Here is a 24,844-nt window from a genome sequence, read left to right as displayed (position 1 = left end):
GAAAAAAATTATTTTTAAGTACTGCCGGAAGACAATTGCACGCTGTCGGTCCAATCACTTTCTCCACTATCCCTCTCCTTGTTGTTACGTACATTTTATAACTATATGCATATAATAATTTGAAAAAAAATTTAATTAGCTCGCGTAGTTTGTTCATAACTTGTTCACACATTGTCCAGACCGATAGGACAAACTTATCGATCTGTGGCGTGTGTTCGGTTGCATCACTTTATCTGCTGCGTGCATATGGGACACGCCGAAAAGGTAAATGTAAGTAAGAACACGCGGTTGATTGAATTCAGGCATGAGGGAGCAATGGACCGGCTGTGATTCGATGTAAAGCTGCGAATAAATGTACCATCGCTCCGCTGCGTGACGAGAATTATAATCGATGGTTAATAAATTTGGAGGATGTTTGAGCATCGCGCTTTGCACGAGACGGAGGGTAAACGTTATTATTCCAGTATTTATTTAACATCATTTCGCATGCAGTTCACCGGCGTTTACACGATAGTTTTAACAGACGTTCATAAAATGTTCGTCAATATACAATACGTTAATTAAGACTGCAACGAGAATTCTAAGGGATACTTAATGGTTCTAAGACTATTTCAAGTTTGAACTTTAAAGGAGGAGCACTGTTAAGAAGCGGGACTTTGAAAACTTCCGCGCATGTTGCGACAGCTTAGTTCGCAGCGATTCTGTCAGCACAAATACCGAGATTTCGTTGCGAAACGCGTTCTAGCAAAGAGAAGCTATTGAACATATTTGCAAAGTTCGATTAAACTCGTGCTTCATCGCGCATTACACTTTAATGAATTGTTTCATCTCCAAAACTGTCGTCCCGCGAGTGTCGGCTTACGATCGAATTAATTATTACGAACAAACTATTACGCGGCAATTTTTTTTTTGTCTTTTAAGGGACATGCACGCACGCGAAGATAGAAGATTTTAACTAAATATCAGGTACGCGATTACAGTTGAATTTTATTAATTTCTCGTCACAAATTTCTCTGTATCACGTTTTTATACGTTGTGTATCTACCACGTTAATAGCGAAGTTATTTAAAATATCTTTCATGGCGGAGCATGCGTGTCAAAGGGGAGGGAAGGAGCGGTGCGTTTGTGAAATTTTAATAAAAATTATGTAACATATAGATTGTGGGTCACGCGTTTATTTCAACGATTATAAATCGTACGGTGTGACTCGCAACAAAATTTTTCGTCTGCAGCGGAGAACGGTCGAGAGTTGTGGTTAATTGATTGATGGTGATATGGAAATCGTAATTGGTCTTCCTAATTAGTATTTCTAGTTGTGCGAGCATAACGATTTTCGAAACAGACATGTATAACCGCCGGCGAAACTTCAGCCGCATTAGACTTCGCTAACCTTAATTAAATTTGAAGATCCGCTTATATCCGTCAAATAATTGCTAATAACTGTGAATTTGTAAAACGTACTTCGTTATCGCGTAAATGCCACACGTTCACGGCAAACACGACACAATGCAATTACATGAGATGAAAAGAAGTTTGTTATTTTTGCGGTATATCACAGTCGTTGAAAAGACCGCCGAGAGAATATATCGGCAGAAAAGCTCTTTTGAGGTTCGTAGCTTATATTTAATTTACCAGGGATTCGAAAAACTTTGATAAAATTTACAAGATTTTTACGAGCATAAAGACGGCAAAGAGAAAGGATGATAGAAATGCGCGTCTAAAAATTTTTGATAACTCGATAGATTTTCTTTCTGATAGAGTAATTATTTTCTAATTTGGTTTGCTTTGCGATACAGTGTGCATTCGTGCACAAAGAAATATACGGAAGAATCGTCATACAACGCAAAACAATTTCGAAAGTAAACTGCTATTCTAATTTGATTTCATTACGTACTACCGTTATATTCATCATAAACTTGGCGATCCTACGATAAGCCGATGTTGCAGTAACGTCTGCAATATGAGATTAACTTCATAATCGTTATATCACGTACGTGGTCTAATCCAATCTATTTAAGCCTTGTGTCAGACGATCACGAACGTTGCATTGATAATAAGCCGCACGTGAGTCGGCCTAAGTCTGATATTAGATTAAGTTCAATCAAGCAATCATGCCACGGATTATCGAGACCGGCCGTTCGAGTCATGCAAGTTATTCGACTTATTCCTCGTATTCGATAGGCGGAAGCACCTGCATTAGGTAAAACCGATACTATTCGAGATATTAGCGGCGGTATGGCGGTATCAAACCCAACCGCGATTATCGCGAAAGATTGAAGTAGACGTCGGTCGTTGTTCATTCGTTTTTGCAAATCCGCATTATCCCGAGCGTTCTAATGTCGCAACATCACGGCGATGCTACTGTTCCAGTCGTGGAACGGTAAAATGTCAGTGTCGCGCGGCGCGTAACGAAGAACACGCTTCAAAGAGAGTGTAAAGGACAGGGGGCGGTTAGACTTTGAAGGCGGCTAATTTAATGGTCGCGCAGTGCCAACGACGACGACGACGACGACGACGACGACGACGACGACGACGACGACGGCGACGACGACGACGACGATGATGACGACGACGACGATGTCTCTATCGATCATTAGGAAAACGACGACCTGCCTGGTGCGGTGGTACCTCTCGTTTGCGCGGCAACGTTTACTGTGTACGAGCACTTTGCTAGGTCGACGCTAAGCCGCGGGCAAGCACGAACAATTTCAATCGCTTAGAAATCCTTAGCCGGATTTGCATGCGGACGGAGAGTTAACGCGTAATTAATTTCGTACGTGAGATGACTTTTCCGCGCAATATAGACGAAATTTTGATCTTTGAACGATCTCTCCGCGTTTCTCATTTAAAATACGCGTTGACGGTATGGGAAAAGTTTGTTTGCGCGTTGACAGGATCAACAGCGAAATAACGCGGATTTGGAATTCAGTGATATTTGAAAGAGTTTTGCGAAGGTTTATACGCGTGACGTTTTCCCGTGTCGTTTTCAATATTTTTCCACATTTTTCGTAAGCAAAGATATTCCCCCGTTTTGCAATAACGAAAATGATACAAGCGATTCACGTAATTTTCGTACGCGCAAATATTTAAAATAATACCCGCATCTTTAATTAATTACATCGTTATCAAAACTAGCCAGCCGAAACCGACTTGATAATGTAACTTGCCAAGGAACAGAATTTCAGTGTATCAACGTTGTGTTCCATTGACTAAAGACCGACATAATACGGTGGCTGTAATTACTCGGTTAATAAACGGGACAACGTAAACTGTTCTGCTGGGAAACTCGTGTAAGTAGACGAACGGTGTAAGGTAAACGGTTAATCGACTTGGTACTCTGAAATTTGCTCCGAAATCTTGCGTGTTGATTTTCCACCGCGATCGCGTTATGCGTCAACGAAAATCGAGAAAGTAAAAATAAAATCGTTAGCTCGGTTAAAAGATAAAGCATAGTTTGAAAAAGCAAATAACATCCGAGAAAAATATTATTTCAGCGGACACGATATTTTCATACAATTTTCCGATAAAATATAATTTCATATATGATAATATAAAACTGATCCGTCATATAGGTTTGTGATAAATTTATGCGCCAGTTTTTACCGCCTGACATATTTCGCAATCGTCATCGGCACGATATTGAATGCCTCCCGCTGACGGGATTTTGCGTGTTTTATTTGCATCGAAGTGGAGATTATATTTTTCAACGTGCCGCTGAATAAATTGCGGGAGATTAGTGTCGGTTGGGACAGGCGTCGATTATACGCGACTGTGGATGTTACTCGTTGAATGCGCTTTACTCTGCCGCGTTTGTTTAATCAAGTATGCGATGGTACATTAAATGGAGGATATACGCACAGTTTGCTGGAAAGCATGCTTTTATTGACTCTTTTGTCCAAAGCTCATTTTAAAACGAGAGTTTAAGCCAGTGAGCTCGGTGCGCGCGAATGCTTTAAAAGTTTTCTCGTATCGTACCTATAAGCACTATGAGCGTATCTCTATAAGCACTAAAATAAGCGATTATCGCGACCATCTCAGCAAAGTTAAATAAAAAAAAAAATACATATACATATACCGCGGAGTAATGTTAACTTTAAATTGATCTCATTTCGAAATTTATGTGTGTACGTATGAACGGTGGTAGCTGCATACACGTAATATAATTTTAAATAAAACTGGAGATTAAATCGAGTTTAAAAACTAAAATGCAAAATAAATCTGTATATATGTATATATACATATATAGAATCCTCTAAATATTAACTGTACAAAAACAAGATAAATTATTTTAATTGCTAAGTCACAACGCAAATTTAATTCTCAGTTTTCTCAAAGTTTGCTAGGAGTTTGATTACCGTGAGTAGATTGGAAGTGTATCGAGTGTTTCCTTAAGCGGAGCGAAGTAATCGAGCGAAATAATTAAATAAGATGTGGTTGGCACTCGACTTCGTACGCGATATCTCACTTCACCGGTTTAAAGGGGGAGTTAATTTTTTCTATGCCGCAAGTGAACGAGCTAAATCTCCATTTTAAAATCCCACCCGAACGTACTGTAATATTTGCCGCACAGACATCCCTTTTCTGTCTCGCAAGGACGGAGCTACATATTTTATAACGCCACAATTTAATTATGGTATGTCTGCGCGGCAAATTATATCGAGACGAATTATTAACTTAATTCTTAAAAAAAAAATAACTAAGAACTAATTTAAGATTGGATAGAATCACGATGAAATCAAATTTGCATAAAGGTACTCGGCTCTTTTCGGTCGAATTATCAACAGATGTATTTTTGCGTTTGTGTGAATCACGGTTACTTACGATTTCGACGAATTAAAATATTTGAAAATCTAACAAAATATAAAAATCAAGGGAACAAAGTTTTTAAGAGCAGCCGCGAAATTAATATCCATCTACTCAAACTTTTTGTAAGTACATATTTCTCTTTCTCCTACCTCAGTCTTTTACTTCAATCTTTGTTTGTCAAGGCGTAATAATAGGATAAGAAGAAAGAAAGAAAATAAGAATAAAAAATAGTATTATCTAAGAAGCTAAAAAAAAAAAGATTTAATCAATATCTGACTATATTAATGGTTATATTGAAATATCTTTTAAGGGAACAAAAAATGTAAATATATGAAAATTAAAACTGACTTAATTAAGTCTTCAATTTGGTTAATTCTGGCTAATTTAGTACTTTATAGAATTTCCAATTTAATGAGAGAGTTAAGATAAATACTGAGCGCAATGTACAATACGTAATTTGATAAATTGCAAATACATGGTATTTGCGCGTATGGTATATCACATGGTATGTCTCATTCAATAGTTGCGAAAGAGCTAATAAATGCGGCCAGATTCAAATGAAACTTCCGGCTTCGTTTATGCGACTAGAAGATGATTCGTCAACGCTTGCTACGCAATGTTGCTTCATTTAAGACCAATTGACCTCACAACGAGACCGTAACGTCTTTAATAAAATTTTATATTTTTTCGCAAAATAAAAATGTTTGACCCTTGGTGCGTAACTCTTGCACGTGATTTACGATCTATTCAGTAGTTTCTATGTAATTTTATTTTATTTATTAAATTTTTTTTTTTTCAAAAATTGTACAAAAAATTATAAAGCTTTATTGCAACGAGATGTTTTATATGCGACGTTCGTGATTTTATTTTATCATTTGCGCATTTGTTCGTGCCAATTCCTTTCTATATTTATGTGAGTAAAAAAATATTTTTTCTCGACCATTTGATCCGTTGAGTAAGATACTTTTATTTGCATGCCGCGCTATTGCATTGTTATTGCTGATGTATGTTTCTGAAACTTGATTCTCAACACAGCATTGTTACTCCCAACGGCCGGAAGTTATAACAGCGAGCTTTACAAGAGCTTCGTGCTCCTGTCAGTGCAACTGCCTTCATCGCTATCGCGAAAGTTCTTAAGGCGTTTAAACGTATGATGCGCTTCCGACGCGTTTTATTTTTACCGCTCGTTTTATATTACGTATAATTATTATACGAGATTTAAAAAAAAAAGGGCGCATCTATATCTCTCTAAAAGTTAATATACCTGCATCGTATGACGGCGCTTTTCTTGGAATCAAGCCACATCCCCGTAACAAGCGCAGAATATGGCGCGTCGGAATCTCAGGGGAATCCTTCCGTAATATCACTCTTATGAGAAAATCAGGGGCCTACGCTACGTCCTTGGAGAACAAATATTTTTTTACGTGACGCGAAAATGAAGTTTCAAAGATTATCCGGCGGCATTGACGCACTTTGTATAATAAAAACTATTTCCAACGAAATCTCAATTTGAAAAAAAAAAAATGTTACGTAAAAGAACGCCAGAGCAACGTTAATGATAAAGCGTGTGGTATGTTGATTCATATTTTAGATAGTATTGCATTTCAATCTAAAGTTGCTGGAGTTAGGAACGCGAAGAGGGAAGTTTCACAACTGGGTTCTCCTTTGTGCAATGTTTAATCGGGATTGCTGTGTATTTCCTATTTGCGAATTGTTTTACAAGAGTTACAATATATCGAAACGCGTAACTTAATGTGAGACGTATCGCGTAACATTAAGTTCTTTTATTAAAAATCTTTATTTCTTTGCGAGTCAACAGAGCATTTGAATAAATGATAAGACGAAAGGATTCATATAATTTTTTCAATCAAAAGCAAGATTTAATTTATACACACTAGCTTTCTTTTTCTTTAATTAAATAATATGATAAAGAGCTTCCTTTCCAGCGGAACTGCTTGCAAGGAATCAATATGGAACGACAATTCGTTATCTTTGAAAACGGGTAGTATAACGGAAGGAACAGAAATTCTGTTGGCATTTCCTTTCATTCGGCAAAAAGCGCTCGTTATTACGAGAATTTGTGATATTTAGCACTCGCGAACTGTCAATGTAACTCCGACCTAATTTCTAAATTACGTTTCCACAAAAAGTAACGACGTACTCTTCATTCCTGGAAATTTCTCCGTCAGTATTTAAGAACTCAAACCGATATGTGAAGTAATTTTAACGTAAAGTTTTGCGTTTTCGTACTAATTGAACGTAATGAATATCGGAACGTTCGTTTCCATGTTCAACTAATAAAAATGATTCAATCCCAATCGGTTTTCGAAAATCTCTCGTAATATCGCGATAAAATCCTGTCCCGCTTCTAATTGCTACCAATTTCCGGCACACCGAGCATGATTAACGGGTTTCGGCTGCGACGCTTTTTATTTTTTTTTTTTTCTTCTTTTTCCTTATTGTCTAACACGCGTATAAAAATTTTACAAACCGCTGCTCGTGACCGAATTCCGTGATAAAGTTCTCTGATTAATCGCGTGCAATCGCGCATATACGAAACGTTAGCACGCTGCCGAAAATACGAAACGAACGTCACAAGGGGCTCGACGCAATTTATTCGACAGAAAAATGCGCCCGGCATTTCATCCACGTTATGTTGAAACAGCATCGGCGTGGTAAAATAATTGATAGACAAGGTAATTAATTTGGATACGCACGTTGCGCGTAACATATCGAGGGAGAAGGTCGGGATATTTCCATGCGAAGGAGCACGCGTTTGCTTATATTTAGTTAGAGGCGTTACAGCTTTCGCTTGATCTTCACTACAAATATTGAATTTTCATTAATCGTTATTGACTGCGTAGTAACATTTCGGAGAGTTCGCGCGTAATATCACAGCGGGCCACTTTTTCTCTGTTTAAACTTAAAATTAGAAGTCTCGAGGAGCCGTTGGGTTTAATTTAATTTAATCGGGCTAACGCGGTGGAGAATTATTATTGCCAAATAAAATGGAAATCGCAAAGAAATTTTCCATGCGTTTTATTATATTTATACGCGTCGCTCGGATTTCAACGAGCAAAACTCTAAACGCATTTTGTTATCGTGATGTGAGAATGACAAGGGTGATATACGTAGCGGGATGCAGAGAACGTGATTTAATTAAACATTAAAAGCTGCCAGCGATACAAGTAGGCCATTCATTATGCGATGCGACTCTCCGATTCAATGGAGACCTACTCGCGCATTGTCATTGTTGCGTAAATATCTTTAGTTTCTCTCACGTGCTATTAATTGCGTTTTTTCAACAATTTATAAAACAAAACGTTTCTCTCAAGAATTATATAATGCCGCAAAAGACTAAGCTCTTCTACTCATTATTGTAAAACTGTAAATGTATTACATCGTTTACCCAAAATTAAATTGTTCCCGATTGAAGGATAATTAACACTTTTATCGGTAATTTAAAATATATTAAAAAGAACCTTTTAGTTTACGTTCTCATTGTGAGATGTCGATTTTTCGCTGTTTAAGAAGTAATTTTACAGTAAAATTTACTCTCGCGCTATAAACGTTTTCTGTATTACATGGGTTATCCATCCTATCTTCTTACCATATGACACTTTTATCACGTTACTTTTTTTAGTTTCCTATCTCTGAAAAGATGCTGTAATTTAAGCGCGGCTTTACATCTCGTTATAGCTCCGCTTTATCTTGCGAATTTGCTTCCTCGAGATTCGCGAGATGAATCTACGCGAAGTGAAATCGAGATACGGCTTTCACCCATAATTTTTCCCGCTGACACGGCATATACGTTTCGCATTTACCGAATATAATACGAATGATAACATTGAAAGGATCGAATTAGCGTATTTTTCGCTAAAAGATCAACCTTCAGAGAAATATGCAACGTTCGTTGCAAATTAATATGATTCGCATGCATCTCGCAATGCAATTGACGCTACAGAAGTACTAACAGACAGCGTCAGTGACACAGAGACTTCAAAATCTAGCGAAATCTATGTCATTCTCTTCGACAGTAGTTGGGGGTACCGCGGTAATAATGTTAATAATTAATATTAAAGATTAAACGTATTACGCACGAATTATGCATTAATAATATTTTAATGATTTCATTTTTTTATTTTAAATTATATTTTTATTAATATTGAATTGTACGATTTGTACAAATCTTGTCTTGTACAATTCTTTGTACAACAGTGCTAATATCGCGACAAAGCTAATATAAAAAAAATACTATTCACTCACCAATTCGATGCGCAGCGGCAGAGTTCAGCAATGCAGTTAAGATGAAACTGCAACAAACAAATAAAACATATAAATTGTAGAGATTTAAAATAATTTTTGCTAATTGAAAAAAAAATTTCACGTGCTTCTAATTATATAGTTCTTCAACAAAAAATTGAAACATGAAGAAATGTATTATCTGAATTAGATCTCTAATAAGTTCAGCTTCTTTAAAATGTAAATGTTTTGTCTCCAGTAATTGTTAAACTGTTTATTTTAAATATTAATGAAACGATAAAGCTATTCAACTAATAGCGAAAAATTTTGTTTTAAATTAATAAAAAATGACACTCACCGAAACGTTGCTCTGCCGAAGCATGATGCCCATCCCGGACCTCCTCCTCCTCTCAGTTTGGGATGTTAGGTCATCCTTCCGCGATACGACACTCGCGAAAATCGCGACCGGGTGAATTTACAATCCCGACAGCTAATTGAAACATTTATTAATTCAAATCTTATGCAGAACACATTATTAAACGGCACTCCCGATTTTAAATTTCGAATAGCAAAATACGCGCGATTACTTCAACGATATTCGCGAGAAAACGACCGACGTACCAGTTACGATACGTTTATTCATCGACGGCGAAAATTTGCTGAAAGTCTCCTTTGAATTATTATCTAAGCAAAACAAAAGTTTCGCTTAGATAATATCATCGGAGTATTGCACAGAGAAAATCCAACACCACATCAAATTATATTTGGTTAGTAAATGTATGCTAACTACGATTCATTGCTAAACGTATACGCGAAGTTCGCGAAACTTTTTTTTAATTATTATTATACTTTATAATTTTTTATTATGTACGGTGGGTGTTCCTTTTTTATAGAATTTTATCTTATATGGTATTATAATTGTAGATCCCCCTTAGCGTTAGTATAAAAAAATCATGCGTCCTATCTTTCGATGCGCAGCAGCGGAGATCTGTAACATACAAAGAAAATTTATATTATAGCAGCGTTCAAAATAATCTTTAATGTTTGAAAAAAATCTCCACGCGACTCTAATTAATTTTTTATTATATAATTTTCTATTGATTCTAGTTTTTATTATTCCGAGAAAATAATACCAATAAAGAACAGAAAACGGTTAATTTTGTGTTAATAAAATCGATGCTTACCTCAGGGTTGTTCCGCTGAAGCAGGATGCCTTTCCGAGGCCTCCTCCTCCTCTCAGGATGTCATCTGAGGTGTCTTCGTATAATTATTATCGGGAAAGTGCGTTTTCTTTAGACTTTCACTGAAACAGAAAAAGAATTTTGATTTGAAACCATCCTGAGATCTTGGGCCTACCCGCCGCGATAATTGCCCTAAGAAAAAATTATTTTATAACATAAAATCAAATGATTGATATACTATAATAATGTGTAGATAAAATATGTACGACGAATGAAATTGCTGTTTTCTAAGTAATAAGTTATTCAGTACGAAGTACTGTCTTTATAAATATTACCCACGTAAAAATTATTGATCACGAAAGTTAATTCCCGCCCGCAGTATCGTCGTTTATTGAATATATTATTTTCAGTACGTATGAGTTTCTACATTTTATGTATTACCGGGCTGCTTGCAATTAGACGCGATGACGACACCTGGAAAAGTCATAATCACTTTCCAGCGTAGATGTGAGGTCTGTTGTAACATTATCATGCTGAAAGTGCCAAGCGAATGCGTCAACATTCCGCGACAAGTTTTAAGAGGTGCGCACGATTCCTCATTATACAGCTCAAACAGAAGGTTGAAGGAAAAGCGAGCAGCGCAGTCATAAATAGAGCAAATTGCGCTTCACGCGACACCGCGCGAATAAGTAATCTGCTTCTGCGATTATCCCCGCGAGCTAGGCGGAATATCAATCGCAGACGTTCACAGGCAAATATTCTCTCAAATCTAACAGCTGATGTCTCAGTATCTGAATTTGCCAAATAAAATGTGCCGTAAACGTGGCGTAAAAAAAAGAGAAAAAAAGCACGAATCTAGGATACGATATGTACGTTACATACATGGAGAGAAAATGTAAATCGAAAATATAAAAATTTCTGCAATATATTCGGATCTCTCTTTCTGGTGAATTTCGTAACATACGGCTGGTATACGCGATATTTTCTGGAAAGATTAATAGCACAATTCGACAGATCTTTATTCTAAGAAAAACGTGCTTCTTTGCGGTTTCAAAAAGTATACGAGACAAATGGCAAATACATGGCTGTGATCGTTAGTTTTCACGCAGTACGGTTTGTAGGAACTTTAACTTTCTTGACATTTTTCTCCTTAAACTTAATTATTTAAAAAAAACAATAACTAAAAAAAAAAAAAAAAAAACGTCTGACCAAAGTCCTGGTTTTATATAGATTTATGTAACAGACTCTCTGCTTGATAATGCCACTAAGATTTTTTTCCGCTATGATATTATTCATAGACAGTATGTAGATAATGCAACGTCGTCAAAACGTTGTGTTCAATAAATTGCATTGAAAACGAGTAATAAAAATCCGACTAAAAATGGAGAGTAAAAAGTACCGATCAATGAATATTGTTTTTAATTAAATTATATTCTACATATGTATGTTTATGTATTTATGTGCATGCCAACGCTCATGTAAATTTCCTATCGAATTTTAATTATCCGATAATGAACACACAGTCCGCACAGTTGCCCGGTGTATATTGTTGCGTGGAGCTCGCGCACAAAATTGTTGATTTAATTAACTACTAGAATTAACTATTAACCCGTAAACAATATACACGACGCATCGATGCTTGAGCTACTTCTGCTACGTCAGCGTCGTTAACCGAGGACCCGATTAGGTAGATAAATGTATATGTCGGAAATGATGGGCACGAATTTACTTCAAAATCGATTTTAATGCGAATATTATCGACAGAATTAAAAAATGCAGAAATAATTATTTCGCGGTGACGTTCTAATAATTATTTAAGTATTATTAAAATAAAAATACCGTCGCTCGTGCACGCTGTAATTTTTTTGAAACAAATATTTTGTTAAAAGGAAAGTCTCATAGTAGTTGTAGTTTATTTTATTAATTTTCTGCTCATATTCATATTTAAAATAAAAATTTAAGTTGCATAAATTACTTCTGGAATACATTGCATTATTATCGCAACTGTTTAAATTGTTCTCTCCCCCCGTAAGTTTCTTATATCGGCACAAAAAACGTTAACGGTTAAATGAGATTTTAAGGATTCAATTATTCAGAAAGATACTTAAAAACAAAAGGCAAATTTCGTCTGGTTGCGTCGAAAGCTAAGTAAGATTGCCTTTGATAATTCACAAGCGCTTAATTTAGTTATTCGTGCAACAATTTAGATGGACATAGCGCACTTTTGGAAATTAATGTTAAATACATCAAACTAATTATTCCAAATTAATGAATTGAATAAATTACAATGTGGTGATTAATTATTTCGTGTAATCAAATTATATCGTGTAGCCATATAATATTAATAAAAAGAAAAGCATATCGTTTCTGTACGCGCGTGTTATGAAAATCCAATTAGTTCATTAGAGGGACGCATCTCCTTTAAAAGAAAATCGGGGTCGTTTATCGAGACACGGCCGACAATTATCGAGTGTCTTTATATAGATAGATCCAAAAATAAAAAAAGGAGGAACTGTGTAAAGTGGCGCGCGTTACTTATACATCCCGACACGCTCGTGTGTTTATCACGATTAATTAGATAACTGAAACTACCAATGTCTTATCGTGAAACAGCTACGATGAAAAGTTAATAGATGTTGGAATTACGTTACTAAGAGGAAGAGAGGTATACGTATTCTTTTAAACTCGAGAGATTATTACATAAAGACTGACGCTACTGGGAAAACATTACAGTTGTTTCGGACAGAAAGGAGAGTGTAGGAAAGCTCTTTAAAACCTTAATCGTTTCTCACAATGTCCGTCGCGAAAGTAGATTTTTATTCAATCAATTCAATTAAATGTGGCTAACGTTACAACGCGTTTTTCGTTAAACGGGAATTTATGAGAATTATTACGAATAACTTTTTTTCATTAATTAATTGTTAAATTTATAAAAATTAAAACAATTCAGGTAGGAATGTTACTAAAACATATTTGTACCGTTCTTCAATATTTCAAAACGTAATAAAAAAAAAAATTAATGTGACATATGGGAAAATGTATACCAAAAATAGATTAATTAATCAAAATAGCATATCTGAAGCGTAATAAAACAAAGTAAATTCCTTCTTTTATTATACTTTTATATAAAGTATTGCAAATCACGTCAAATCGTCATTGCTTTTTCATAATAATCTCACGAAAAGCAGCCTGGTACGGTATACACGTGCAGGCAAGACACCGATTACTTTTTACTCTCGAGATAAAAGAAGGGTTGGTCGCTCGAGACAATCGACCCTGATCGTCACTCGATCGCGAACGAATATTAACACTACGCACACATCTAACCCCTTTCTCTTTTCTTAACTTCGTAGGGTCCAAAGATGCCGTTATCGGAGTTCCGCAAGAAAAAATTACTCTTTGTCTTCAACGCTTTCTTCGGTAAGTATACGATCGCAGACAATTAAAATGCACAATATTAATTTCAACTAGGTATATTAATTTGTATTGTTCAACAGCAATATTCTGTTATTAAGAATAGTCGTGTAAATAAATTTTCCATTATTTTATCGAGTTAATTTCGATAAAGACAAAAAAAAATATCCTCTGCAGTGATTATGACAAAAAATTAGAAGCCTATCGATCGTTGTGAAAGCTGGATATTAAATGAAGGCAAATAATAACGGCGACAAAGCTGTCTCCAGCATAGTATCAGGTGATATTTTTAACTTTTCAAGCCTGACGTTCCGCCATTCATCTATACGAGACTTCAGTCATTCCTTTTTCGCGATATTCTTCGTAATTAATATAATAATAATAATCAGAAAATGATTTAATAGTATAAAATAGCTTTATCAGCTTTATTTTGACCCGTAAATATTTTTGGCACTATGGTTTTTCTTCCCAGCTCGATTTAATCCACGTTACCGGACAAACGCGCGGCCGACAACGACAGGGAACGGTTTCCCCGGCATTTCGAGATAACATTTACCGCCCCCGCAGCGCTCGTTGAGTAAAAATCTCTCGTCGCCCGTCGTTCCGTACATCTCGACGAAACAAATCCTCATCGAGCGCTAACGTAACGAACGAGGTGTCGCTTCCTCCTTGATGGCCTTCCCCGCCGTCCCCTTTTCGTAACTCCGTTCGCGTTTTGCCGAGGATTCTCTTGATTCTCTCTTTTAACGGCCCTATTTCACTTGCCTTCCCTTTTTCGCGCTCTTTGCGAAAAGCCACGCGGGCCGTATCGTTTCGACACGAATGAAATACGGAGTACGTTCGTGGAAGGTCGCACTCTTCCGGCCTCTCCCATGAGTCTTTTTAGGGGGATGAAAGCGGAATCGGGGCTGCGCGCGAGAGAGCAGCCTCTATGTGGCACCTATGTGCCAGCCCGTTCGGATAAGAGCATGACGGAGGGTGTGTATACACCTATTTACGAACTACGAAGAAGATAAACAATAGACGCCGCCGAGTCCGATTAAGGGGTTGCTTCGCCACATGCGATATGTGCACATGTCCTAATTCCCTCGAATGTGCGTGCGTGGATGTGAGGGGTTCTAACGTAGCGAGTTTTCATTTTAAGAGGGCCTAAGGCTACTCTCCCTTTTGAGGATTTTCGTGTCCGATATAATAAAGCAAAATTACGTTTGACATTAAATAAAACAGAGCGGAATTACACTTTAATATTAAACAGAATTTCCATTTATTTCACCGTGAAATTGTAAAAAAAAAGAAAAAAAAGAAAAATGTTTGACCGCCAAACCAAAACGGCGAATTTTGTTCGCTTTGATTTTGAACTGGAAACGATGCGAGGAAAGGACGGAAAAGTTATACATATAGGCTTCATATTAAAATGAAACATTTCACTACCGCCGGACTTGAGGTTACGTTAAAAATTTGTCGGTATTAAATATGATATCAGGTTTAATAAAACCTTTATTAATTTCGTCTTTTTTTCTTTTTTTTGATTAAAAAATTGGCAGTTATCGCGCTTTCAGCACGTGTCAGGTAATTACATTGTTTCTTTCTTGGACCATTCGCAAGCTTCATGCATTCTACTTATCATGCTTAATGAACGAAAGAGCTTGCGGATGCGTTTCAGCGTATGCACGTGTTTTTATGACGACACATAATGTAAAAATGCCGCGTACAAAGCAGAATCACGTAGGGGGCGGGACACCACGAGTTTCTATGTATATGCACGTCACATACGTGCAAATAACGCGCGTATGCGTGTACGTGAGCGACATAGCGCACGTAGTGCGGATCATAGAGGTCACAGGCGTGCATACGCCTGGCAGCCCTCATTAACCCCTCGTTTTCCTCTCCTCTTTCATCGCCACCGATTGGTCGCTAAACATATCCCGCGAACGCTTCTGCGAGACTGACGGATTATTTTACCGTGAGCTAACCGCGAAAAGGTATCGTTGCCACAATGTTCCTCAAATTCACGGAGTTACGATATCTAAATTAATTCTAGAAATTTTGTTCGCGCCTTTAATAATTATTAAAACGCTGATTCGTAATCGTATTTCACGACTGGCCGACAATTTGTCTTTAATAACACCGAGGTATTTCGGAACGTTTGCACGCGTTAAAAAAAGCGAGCGCGTTTTTTTATTTATTGCATATTCTGCCCTGTTACCAGCCAGAGCGTGGGTCCTATATACGGGAATCCGATTAATCGATTTTTAATCTGTCCGCGAGTTCAGAGTTTTTGCAACAAGTTGTACCATTAAAGACACCGGGCTGTACGGCCGGACGTCGGTATTAATTATTTCATCGTGACCTCGGTTTGTCAACTGCTCGACGGACGGAATACCAGGGAGACAATAAATTCTACCTCGTTGAATCGTAATCGACGCTTAACAGGATTCCAACTACGGGAGTCAGGAAAGAGCGAAACGGAGGGTAGCCTCCCATTCAACAATGAAACGGAATTAATAAACGACAAGCCGCGGGCGGAAACCGCGCGAAAACGAATAAGCTCGCGATGGAAGTGGGTCATCTTCAGAAAACTAACGATATCCGATCGTAGCCAAGCGGGACCGAAATCGAGTGGCATGATCGTTCATCTTGTCCTTTAAGTGAGAAAACGTACGATGTATCTAGGGAATGTTAGCGACAGCTGGAGTAGCATTTTATTCGAAATAATAAATAGCTTTGCAAAGGCATTCGGCGAACGAAACTAACGTCAGATAATTGAATTGTCAATTAAATTATAAATTAAAATGAGCATGTTAAGAATTAAATAATAATGATGGCATTTTGTTATTTAATTTACAGACGTTAATCAAAGTGGCACCATCGACATGAAGGATTTCGATCTTGCCGTGCAAGTAAGCGTGCCGTTTTTAATTTATTCCCTTTCACTAAAGGTTTTCCGAAAGATTCAAATATAATTGATTACTTCCTTCTCGTTCGCCCTGATCACGCTCATCAATTAGTAGCGTTTTTAATGCGCGCATTTACGTTTGTTTTTTTTTTTTTCTTTTTATTATAGCGAATCTGCAACTCGAGGCATTGGAAACCGGACGATGCTACGTCTCAACATATCAAAGACACTTTAAATAAAGTTTGGGAGGGTTTGAAACAACGGGCCGACGCCGATCAAGACGGACAGGTATAATATTCAGATTATCCCTGAATATTTTAACGATAATGATTCTTACATGTGGTTTATCGGACTTTAAGACTTCATTTCTTTCTCATATTTTATATTCTCTGAAATAACGTTCTGAATTTTTAGCATACCTCCGCTCCACTTTCTACGTCTATCGATTTTTAAGATGTTTTGCTGTTCGCAGTTTTATAAGTAATCCCGCGGCTATTTGTCTGTATAATGCATTTGCATTTCACTTGTAAAGAAGTATTTCGCTACGTACCTTTTGGGATTTACGATAAAAATTTAAAATACATTTCGTGCGGAGCGTGGAACGTTAACAATCGCGTATCTTTCAGATCAGCCGGGATGAGTGGTACTCGATGTGGGAGGAGTACGCGAAAGATCCAGCTCACGCACTCGAATGGCAGCAAACGTACATGAACTTCATGTTCGATCTCGAGGATTCTTCCGGTAGGTCTACGAAAGCGCGCGCTCGTTCTTCGGTAAATACGCTTATATCCTGTACCGGTTACGTGCACGCGTGACGGTAATTTATTATGCACTTGCGCGGAGATTCCAGAAATACTAATGTAAGCATAATTACGAACGGAGAGTAACTGAGAGAAACATGTATCATTAATTCTGTCCCCTTACGGAGTTTCGCAAATTACAGTAAACTCGGTACATCAGCTCTCCCTAGGCTGCTCCATTTCGTAAACCTCGTTTCACTTCACCTTTTCAATGAGCGGCGGTGACGCAACGGAGGAAACCCGTAATACAAGTGTAAAATACGTAATTAATACGCTTTTGATATCCTTGATGCGCGGGATAAAATTTTTCGCCGTTGTCAAAGTACCCGTACCTGAAGCGCATTTAATCTTAGATGTTTCAGAAGAATATGAATCTCTTTTTCATTTTGTCAATCTGTTGCTTCGATCAAATGTACAATATATTTTTAAAGCGCCAGACAAATTGACGGATCAATTGCGAGATTAAAAATGAACGATAGTTTCGGTCGGGGCTTAACAAGGGTCGAGGGGCTAACGAGTTTGTAAATTATAAATACTACGTCCCTTCCACTAATAATATAGGTCGTTTCGATAAAAAAAAAAAAATCCCTTAATTATTTATTTTTAGTTCCTTATGTTCGGTTCCTTATATACAGTTAAGTATGTGAAACGCGGATAGCGTCAAATTCAAGTACGGTCTATGTCATTAGGTGATGGATCGATCGACGAGACTGAATTCAGTAAGGTGTGCGGCAGTCACGGCATCGAAGAGGCCGAAGCACGTGAGGCGTTTAAGAAATTGGGGGTGGTGAGTATCAATCGAGGGGAAGAAAAAAAAAAAGATAACGATAAAAAAGAAAGAAAAAGAGGTGAACGCGACAACGTTACAGCGGCGATGCTGCATCTCACGAAACTGTTTACTCTTTCCGCAGGGTAAGGAGGTGACGCGTGAGAAATTTGCCGATTTGTGGAAGCAATATTTCTGCTCCGACGACCCGAGTGTACCTGGAAACTTTATATTCGGAAAGACTTCTTTCTAACTCCGCAACAGTTCATGAGAATGAAAGCGCGCGTATGCATATACATATATATTTTACGACAGATTATTATTTTATGTAAATGTACGATTCACTAACGAGATAGATGCAATCCTGTAATCTGATAGTCAGAATTCTATTTCGTTTACTAGTCTCCTGTGTAATTATATCAAGATAACGAATACAATTATAATTAATCATTCGAGAGAACTTTGCATTGCCTTTCGCTCTTTATTAACGCTCTCTTATACACAGAATTACGATGCGTTTAAATTCCATTTACGAAATTAAAATAATTTTGGCCGTACAGCAGTATGCTTTAACGCATAGGTATTTATATCTTCTGATTTAATTTGTCGCGCTTCGAAATATTTTTATCCAAAGTTACAAAAGTCTCCCGTTTTGTTTTGCATTTTTAATGTTTGACGTGGCCAAGGTACTGTGAAAAATTTAATCGCATTAAAATAAAGATGCAAAGCTTTCTATGCTAAATATTTCATAGTAAATGCGTGCTAGAATTAAATATCTATCTTTACAGCGCATATCGATCCGTCATCACTGAAACGCTAATTATGCTTCATAGAGTGTAAATAAATGCCTTGCAAATGCCCTTGCAAATTATAAAAGTTATTACGCTGTTTCGATACGCGAAAAGAAAGGCGGGCGGCGATCAAAATATTTGCAATGTATTTCCGTTTAGTTTATTACGATTAATTAGAAAATCTACAAAAATAACTTTTTCTTGTCTGGTCGGTCTGATTTTTAAACGTGTCAAATTGAATGACATTTATTGGAATAATTTGCTAAATTAATTAATATTTCGCGTAAACAGAACAAGCAGAGAAAGAAAGGAAAAAGAACGAGACTTTTTTTCAGCCTGAGAAAGATATTTCGGGAATGGAAGAGCAAACATGCACTCCTATTGCAATAATAATTTTTTTTTTTTTTTAAGCACTACGGTATATACATTTGTTTTATCTCGTTTTACTGTAGATATTTTTTGCCAATTTTTTTCCTACACTTTTGTACAGATTGAAGCTTTTTTTATTTAAATCTCGTTCTTTCGGTCTTTTATTCTGTTACTGCCTTTGTACCTATTTTGTACTTTTTTGTCAAAGAGAAAATTTTTATTGCTACAGAAACACTATCAGACTTGTACGATTAAAAAAAAGAAATGTAAAGCAAATGGATAAACGTGATTTTTTAATTAACGATTCAGCATTCAGCACGCAATGATACCCATTACATCACATTGTAAATTAAATTACGGGCATTGTACAAAAATTGAACTTTATATAGATAATCATTCGATCAACTGGCGATTAACTGACGTCATGTTGACGTTCCACCGTCAATTACTGTCTGATTGTGTTACAAAATTTGCAACGGAAATTATGTTGTATAACGCTAGGAACATTGCAGTCTCTAGATTCACTTTAATTCTCGATCACTGCCGCCGTAGATAGATAAACACATATATATATCAAAACAGCAAATTGTTCAATTCCGCCGTGTGTAAATAATGTTAAATCATCATAAGAATATTTTCTGTACCTGGTAGAAGACGTAAACATACCGATAATAACCGCAGAATTTTCGTCCGTCGTGAGTCACGTAATAATCATTAAATAAAACGTACGATAATGCGGCTATAAAATAGAAAGAAATATGCGAGTGTAACGAAACATACGTTTGTCAATTGCAAATATTCCGACACGAATTAAGCAGCACGTTTAATTTTAGCAAAGTAATCTACGCGCGTATATTTGTTAGTAATATTATTGTAAATTATTACATGTAAAATGCATGATGCATTTCATGTTCGTCCGACTAATTCGATTAACCGTTATATGCGACGATAAGGCAGTGACACGTGTATTTTCAATTTACTAATTTACTAAAATGTTACGCACGTCTAATTAGGATAAATTTTTTTACCAGTGACGTTCATCATTAAATTAAAGCTCGTGATTTTCGTTCTATTCTAGTTATTTATTCTAATCTGTGTAATCTCATGAATCATATCTGAAAATTCTATATTACGCGCGCGATTAACTTTCAAGCAAATTATAATTTACACGTAAAAAAAAAGAAAGTTAAAACGTCTTAAACTGTGCTTAAAATGTATGTGATTTCTTTTTGTCGAAGAAATTTGTCGTGTTAACTTGTAATAAGTATATATATATGTAATATTACTGTTCCTACACAAGAAATGCATATACAAATATCATAGTGTATGTCTCTGTATGTAAAACAGCGGTCAAACATATAAATATATAAAAATAAATATTATAATGATATGCCTTTCTTGCTCGATAATTACTCGAAACTCTTTCTATGCTCTCTAAAATTAAATTCTGACACACGTGATGCATAATCGTCATATTCGTTATCGTCGTGATACGCGCGACATGTGAGCCTTTCGTGGTGGCTCCATCTCGTCTGCGTAAAATAGAATTGTGGGAGAGGAGAGTCCCTTGTCTCTTATCAACTCTGTGGGAGAGGAGAGTCCCTTGTCTCTTATCCACTTCGTGGTAGGAAGATACAAAAACAAGATAATGTAGGAAAATTCAGTGAATATTCGAACGGCAGTTCGATTTAAGGAGCGCGTGACAGTGAGTTCGCTGCGTGATAAATTATTTAAGAAAACGAGATGTGGGAATGTAGAGATTGGTTCAACGACGTTTAAAAAAAAAAAAAAAAAAAATGTCTAAATACTTTCGATCGCTACTGTTAACTACTGCGACGAATTAGCGTGTTGTTTCGACGAGGCTCGCTGCCGGCAAGCGTAAGCTTTTGTTACTCGTCTCCTCTTTGTTTGTTCTCAATTGCCGAAAAATATATCGCCGTATCTTATAGTGAACACGTGTGCTTATATAACCTCCAATATCCTCGCTCGAATCGCAAAGACTTCACGTCACGGGTATTCTCGCGATGCCCCTAAACCTCCCTCTCTGTTTTTGATATCTTATCAATCTAGTCTGGTAGGCGATAACTTCACCTGGTCGAAGTGATTCCCAGTATGAATTATGCCTCGGCTCATTATGACAATTCTTTTACGCGACAAAGATTTTTCTTAAACGTATGAACGTACATACATTCGCGTGATTATCGACCCCCCTTTACTGATAAGTGAGAAACGTGAAACATTTTCATCTTTCTATCGGGTTAAGCTCATTGTAAAGTGTCGTTAAAATAAGAGTGATGTGAGTAAGATGCTCTTTATTTGCCGCCTACATTTGTGGAATCTATTATCTTTCTTTCATTATCGGTGTTACCCACCCAGTCACAGATATTTTTGTGCAATTAATTATCAATTATAACGAATGTGCTATTATTTCTTTGATTACGATAATTAAATAACATTTAATTATCTTAACCAACGAGAACAAAGAAATGTCGAAACAAAATATAAAGCAGGTTTCTTAGTGATATATATGTAATATCTACATTTAATATGTGAATTCTTTTTTGTTTGTTTGTTTTAAAATTTTATGTTCTATTGCATCATGCATATTGAGCATATATTTATACAGGTTGGGTGCTAACAATGAGGTAGACGGTTCTGTGGAAGCAAAAGAGACAGAGGAGTATGCCATGACTTGTCTGGGAGCTTTAGTATTTGCTGACAAACACTCTCGACAATCATCAACCTCGGGTGATTCAACTAAAGTGCAAGCTGATTCTTTGTCACTTGCATATGAAGATCTCTTTAGTATGCCATATAACATCATGCAAGATTATAATTTGACAGTGCAACATTTAGATATCAGCAACAACATGTTTAGTAGGTAAATACATTATCTGATATTAGTGAAATATATAGTAAAATTTGCAGAAAAATAATTATTACTGTGATAATATATTCTGTGATAATATGATAAAGTACTTTGGCATTTTAGAAATTTGCAGTTTTTATCCGAGTTTGATAATTTGAGGTCTGTCAACTTGGATCATAATAAGATAGATGACATCACTACATTCCCAAACATGCCAAACCTCGAGCTTCTCTGGTTGAACCATAATTGTATTAAAAATTTATATCCTTTCATCAAGAATCTCCATAGAAGCGTACCAAATCTTAAATATTTGTCCCTTATGGGAAATGAGGCTGCACCTAGCTATCTTAATGGTGGGGACTTTTATGATTATCTTCGATATAGGTATGTTGAGACATTTTCTTTATTTTCATGTAGAAACAATATATTATATGATTATTTTCAAATTTGTTAAACAGGATGTACGTGTTATCATGGTTTCCGCATTTAGTGCACTTGGATGATAGAATTGTGAATGAGCAACAACTACTACAAGCCAAAAAATTATTTAGACGATCATTGATTGACGACTTTGCTGTAGTGCCTGAATGCATTAAGGATCTACATAACAAGATAGCTGTTTATTCCAAGCCATTATCATCTGACAAACAAAGAGTACTAAGTAGAACAAATTTTATTGTCTGAACAGTATTAAACTCTAGCTTGAGAAAGGTTTCAATGATGTTCTTAAAATCATGAAATGAGATTGATACTTTGTATCCCAGTAAACATACAATGTCAATTACAAAGCAATACTTGAGGACGTTTTATAGCATTTTTGTAAACTCAAAATAAAATATGACTTACTTTTTATAATAGTTACATAAAAATGCAGCTGCATGAATAAATAATAACTTAAATGGATGTATGAACAATGCATTTGTAAGCAATTTCTTACTATATTCTATGTATGTTATATAAATTCCTAGACTTATCACATCATCTACTACTAATAATAGATTGAGATTATTTTGAGATAATAATTCTAATATCAAAATGTTAAGATTACAACAGATCGTAAGTAGTAGGTTTGGGATACTGTTTATATAAATTTAATTTTATTGCGTTTGTGACTTTGACTGATTTTGAATAATTCATCATTAAATACTTAAAAAAGGTTATGATGAAGCTACTGTCACATAAAAAATATAGTACTCTAATTTTGAAATGTGCTCAACATTCCTATAAAGTGATCATGTCCACCATGTGATAGCTAGCCTTTTATCTAATTTTTTTTTGCTACATTTCCAATTTAATAATTGATCGCTTTATATAACTTATCTTGCATGTGTATGTGTATCACATATATGTATGATTTTATATTTTATATGCATTAATTTTGTACTGTTTGTACAACATTTGATGAGAATAAAATTATTTTATCCACAAATATCTTGTATTGTTTTAATTGCGGGTCAATAATAACATATAAATTTATATAAAAATATTTGTAGCTTACCAGTTGGATGCGCAGTGATGGAGTTTACTGCCAAATAGTTGTGATGCTGCTGTAACATAAAAATTATAAAAATTAAATAAAAAATACATTTAAAATAATATCTATTGTTAAAAAAAATTCTGTTATTTTACTAAGTATCAAGTTTTCTATTTTTAATTATTGAAATAATAAAGACATCTCAATAAATAAGAAAAAGCATTAATTTTATAAGTAATTTATATATGTGTAGTAATTTATAAGTAATTTACCCTTGGGTTGCTCCATCAAAGCAGGATGCCTTTCCGAGGCCTCCTCATCCTCTCAGAGTGTCTTCTTGCACATTAAGCAGCACTAGATACTTGCGAAATTTACACAAGCACTAATTAATTACGATCCCAAGACTAATTAATAATTAGAATCTTTCGCATAGTACTCGCGGAGCAAATGACCGACGCCTTTAGCACCAAAGAATAGACGACCGAAGAAGTCGCAACCGCAAAATAATCCAGGTCGACACCGGCGAAGTTTGTCGCGCGAAGTAACGCGAGTATTACGTCCAGGATACAGCGAAGTCTGCTCGAAGAATCGGTTGACACAGAAATAACGCGATCTCAAGTGAATATTTTTTCTACGAGGTTTCGGTAGTCACGTTACAATACATGCCGTAACGTCGGTAATAAAACATACCGGTAGCTCAGTTCGCGCGCTCGATTGATCATTACTCGAAGATGGCGTTGCTCTACATGCTTCGTACCGTGCACCACGACTACGCGAGTAAGATCAGTATTTTATTTCGACTCGAATTTAATTGTCAGTGATATAATCCGGGCGAACGCGTAGCTCTAAATGAGAGATATACTCGTAGACAAGCACCGAAAGTACCTTTGCTAAATGTTTCAAGGTTACTTCACATCGACTGCGTAGAGAGTACGAACGAAAGTGGGCGCTTGTTGCACTCCGCAACTTAAATCTCGAGCTACGTACTTGTTCCAGGACGAAGGCCACACTCCACAGCATCCACGGCACGTCGGGGAACTCGATCGTACATGTGCGACATCGTATAACGGAGAAAATAATCCCGCGTTCGACGGCTGGGAAGGTCAGTAGGTACGCAGCACGAGGGAATGTTCGACGGCTGGGAAGGTCAGTAGATACGCAGCACGAGGGAACGTTCGACGAAGTTCTCTACCGGTTGTGACGTCAGTATCTGCGTAGAGCGGTGTCTGCGCAGAA

The 24,844-nt window shown here is 36.4% G+C and overlaps 2 protein-coding genes and 1 long non-coding RNA gene across 4 annotated transcripts in view; 2 read left to right on the top strand and 1 right to left on the bottom strand.

Annotated features, from left to right (window-relative positions):
- Positions 1-19,309, top strand: part of Scp2 (Sarcoplasmic calcium-binding protein 2) — a 26,175-nt gene extending 6,866 nt beyond the window's left edge. Inside the window, exons 2-7 of the mRNA XM_070656104.1 lie at positions 13,583-13,649; positions 16,491-16,543; positions 16,708-16,827; positions 17,166-17,280; positions 18,029-18,126; positions 18,251-19,309. Of these exons, the coding sequence (XP_070512205.1) occupies positions 13,592-13,649; positions 16,491-16,543; positions 16,708-16,827; positions 17,166-17,280; positions 18,029-18,126; positions 18,251-18,358 (552 nt within the window). The 5' untranslated portion in view covers positions 13,583-13,591 and the 3' untranslated portion in view covers positions 18,359-19,309. The remainder of the gene's footprint in view (positions 1-13,582; positions 13,650-16,490; positions 16,544-16,707; positions 16,828-17,165; positions 17,281-18,028; positions 18,127-18,250) is intronic.
- LOC139102304 (uncharacterized) lies at positions 9,777-24,841 on the bottom strand. Its single transcript, XR_011545675.1, has 5 exons — positions 24,596-24,841; positions 23,881-23,969; positions 23,633-23,681; positions 10,233-10,351; positions 9,777-10,036 (listed from the first exon to the last, which is right to left on the bottom strand). It is a non-coding gene; the product is annotated as an uncharacterized lncRNA (long non-coding RNA).
- LOC139102285 (leucine-rich melanocyte differentiation-associated protein) lies at positions 20,829-23,563 on the top strand. 2 transcript variants are annotated; one of them, XM_070656087.1, is made up of 4 exons: positions 20,829-20,970; positions 21,892-22,146; positions 22,258-22,518; positions 22,593-23,563. In XM_070656087.1, exons 2-4 carry the CDS (start codon positions 21,953-21,955, stop codon positions 22,816-22,818), a joined length of 681 nt encoding a protein of 226 aa, XP_070512188.1. In that variant the 5' UTR covers positions 20,829-20,970; positions 21,892-21,952; the 3' UTR covers positions 22,819-23,563. The 2 variants fall into 2 exon arrangements, with proteins under 2 accessions (XP_070512188.1, XP_070512187.1); XM_070656086.1 differs by lacking the exon at positions 20,829-20,970 and adding an exon at positions 21,545-21,561.
- Positions 24,842-24,844: the final 3 nt, after the last annotated feature.

Source organism: Cardiocondyla obscurior, linkage group LG04, assembly GCF_019399895.1.
Source record: "Cardiocondyla obscurior isolate alpha-2009 linkage group LG04, Cobs3.1, whole genome shotgun sequence".
In the NCBI taxonomy this organism is placed as follows: Eukaryota; Metazoa; Arthropoda; class Insecta; order Hymenoptera; family Formicidae; genus Cardiocondyla; species Cardiocondyla obscurior.
This window is presented reverse-complemented; position numbering and strand designations above follow the sequence as displayed.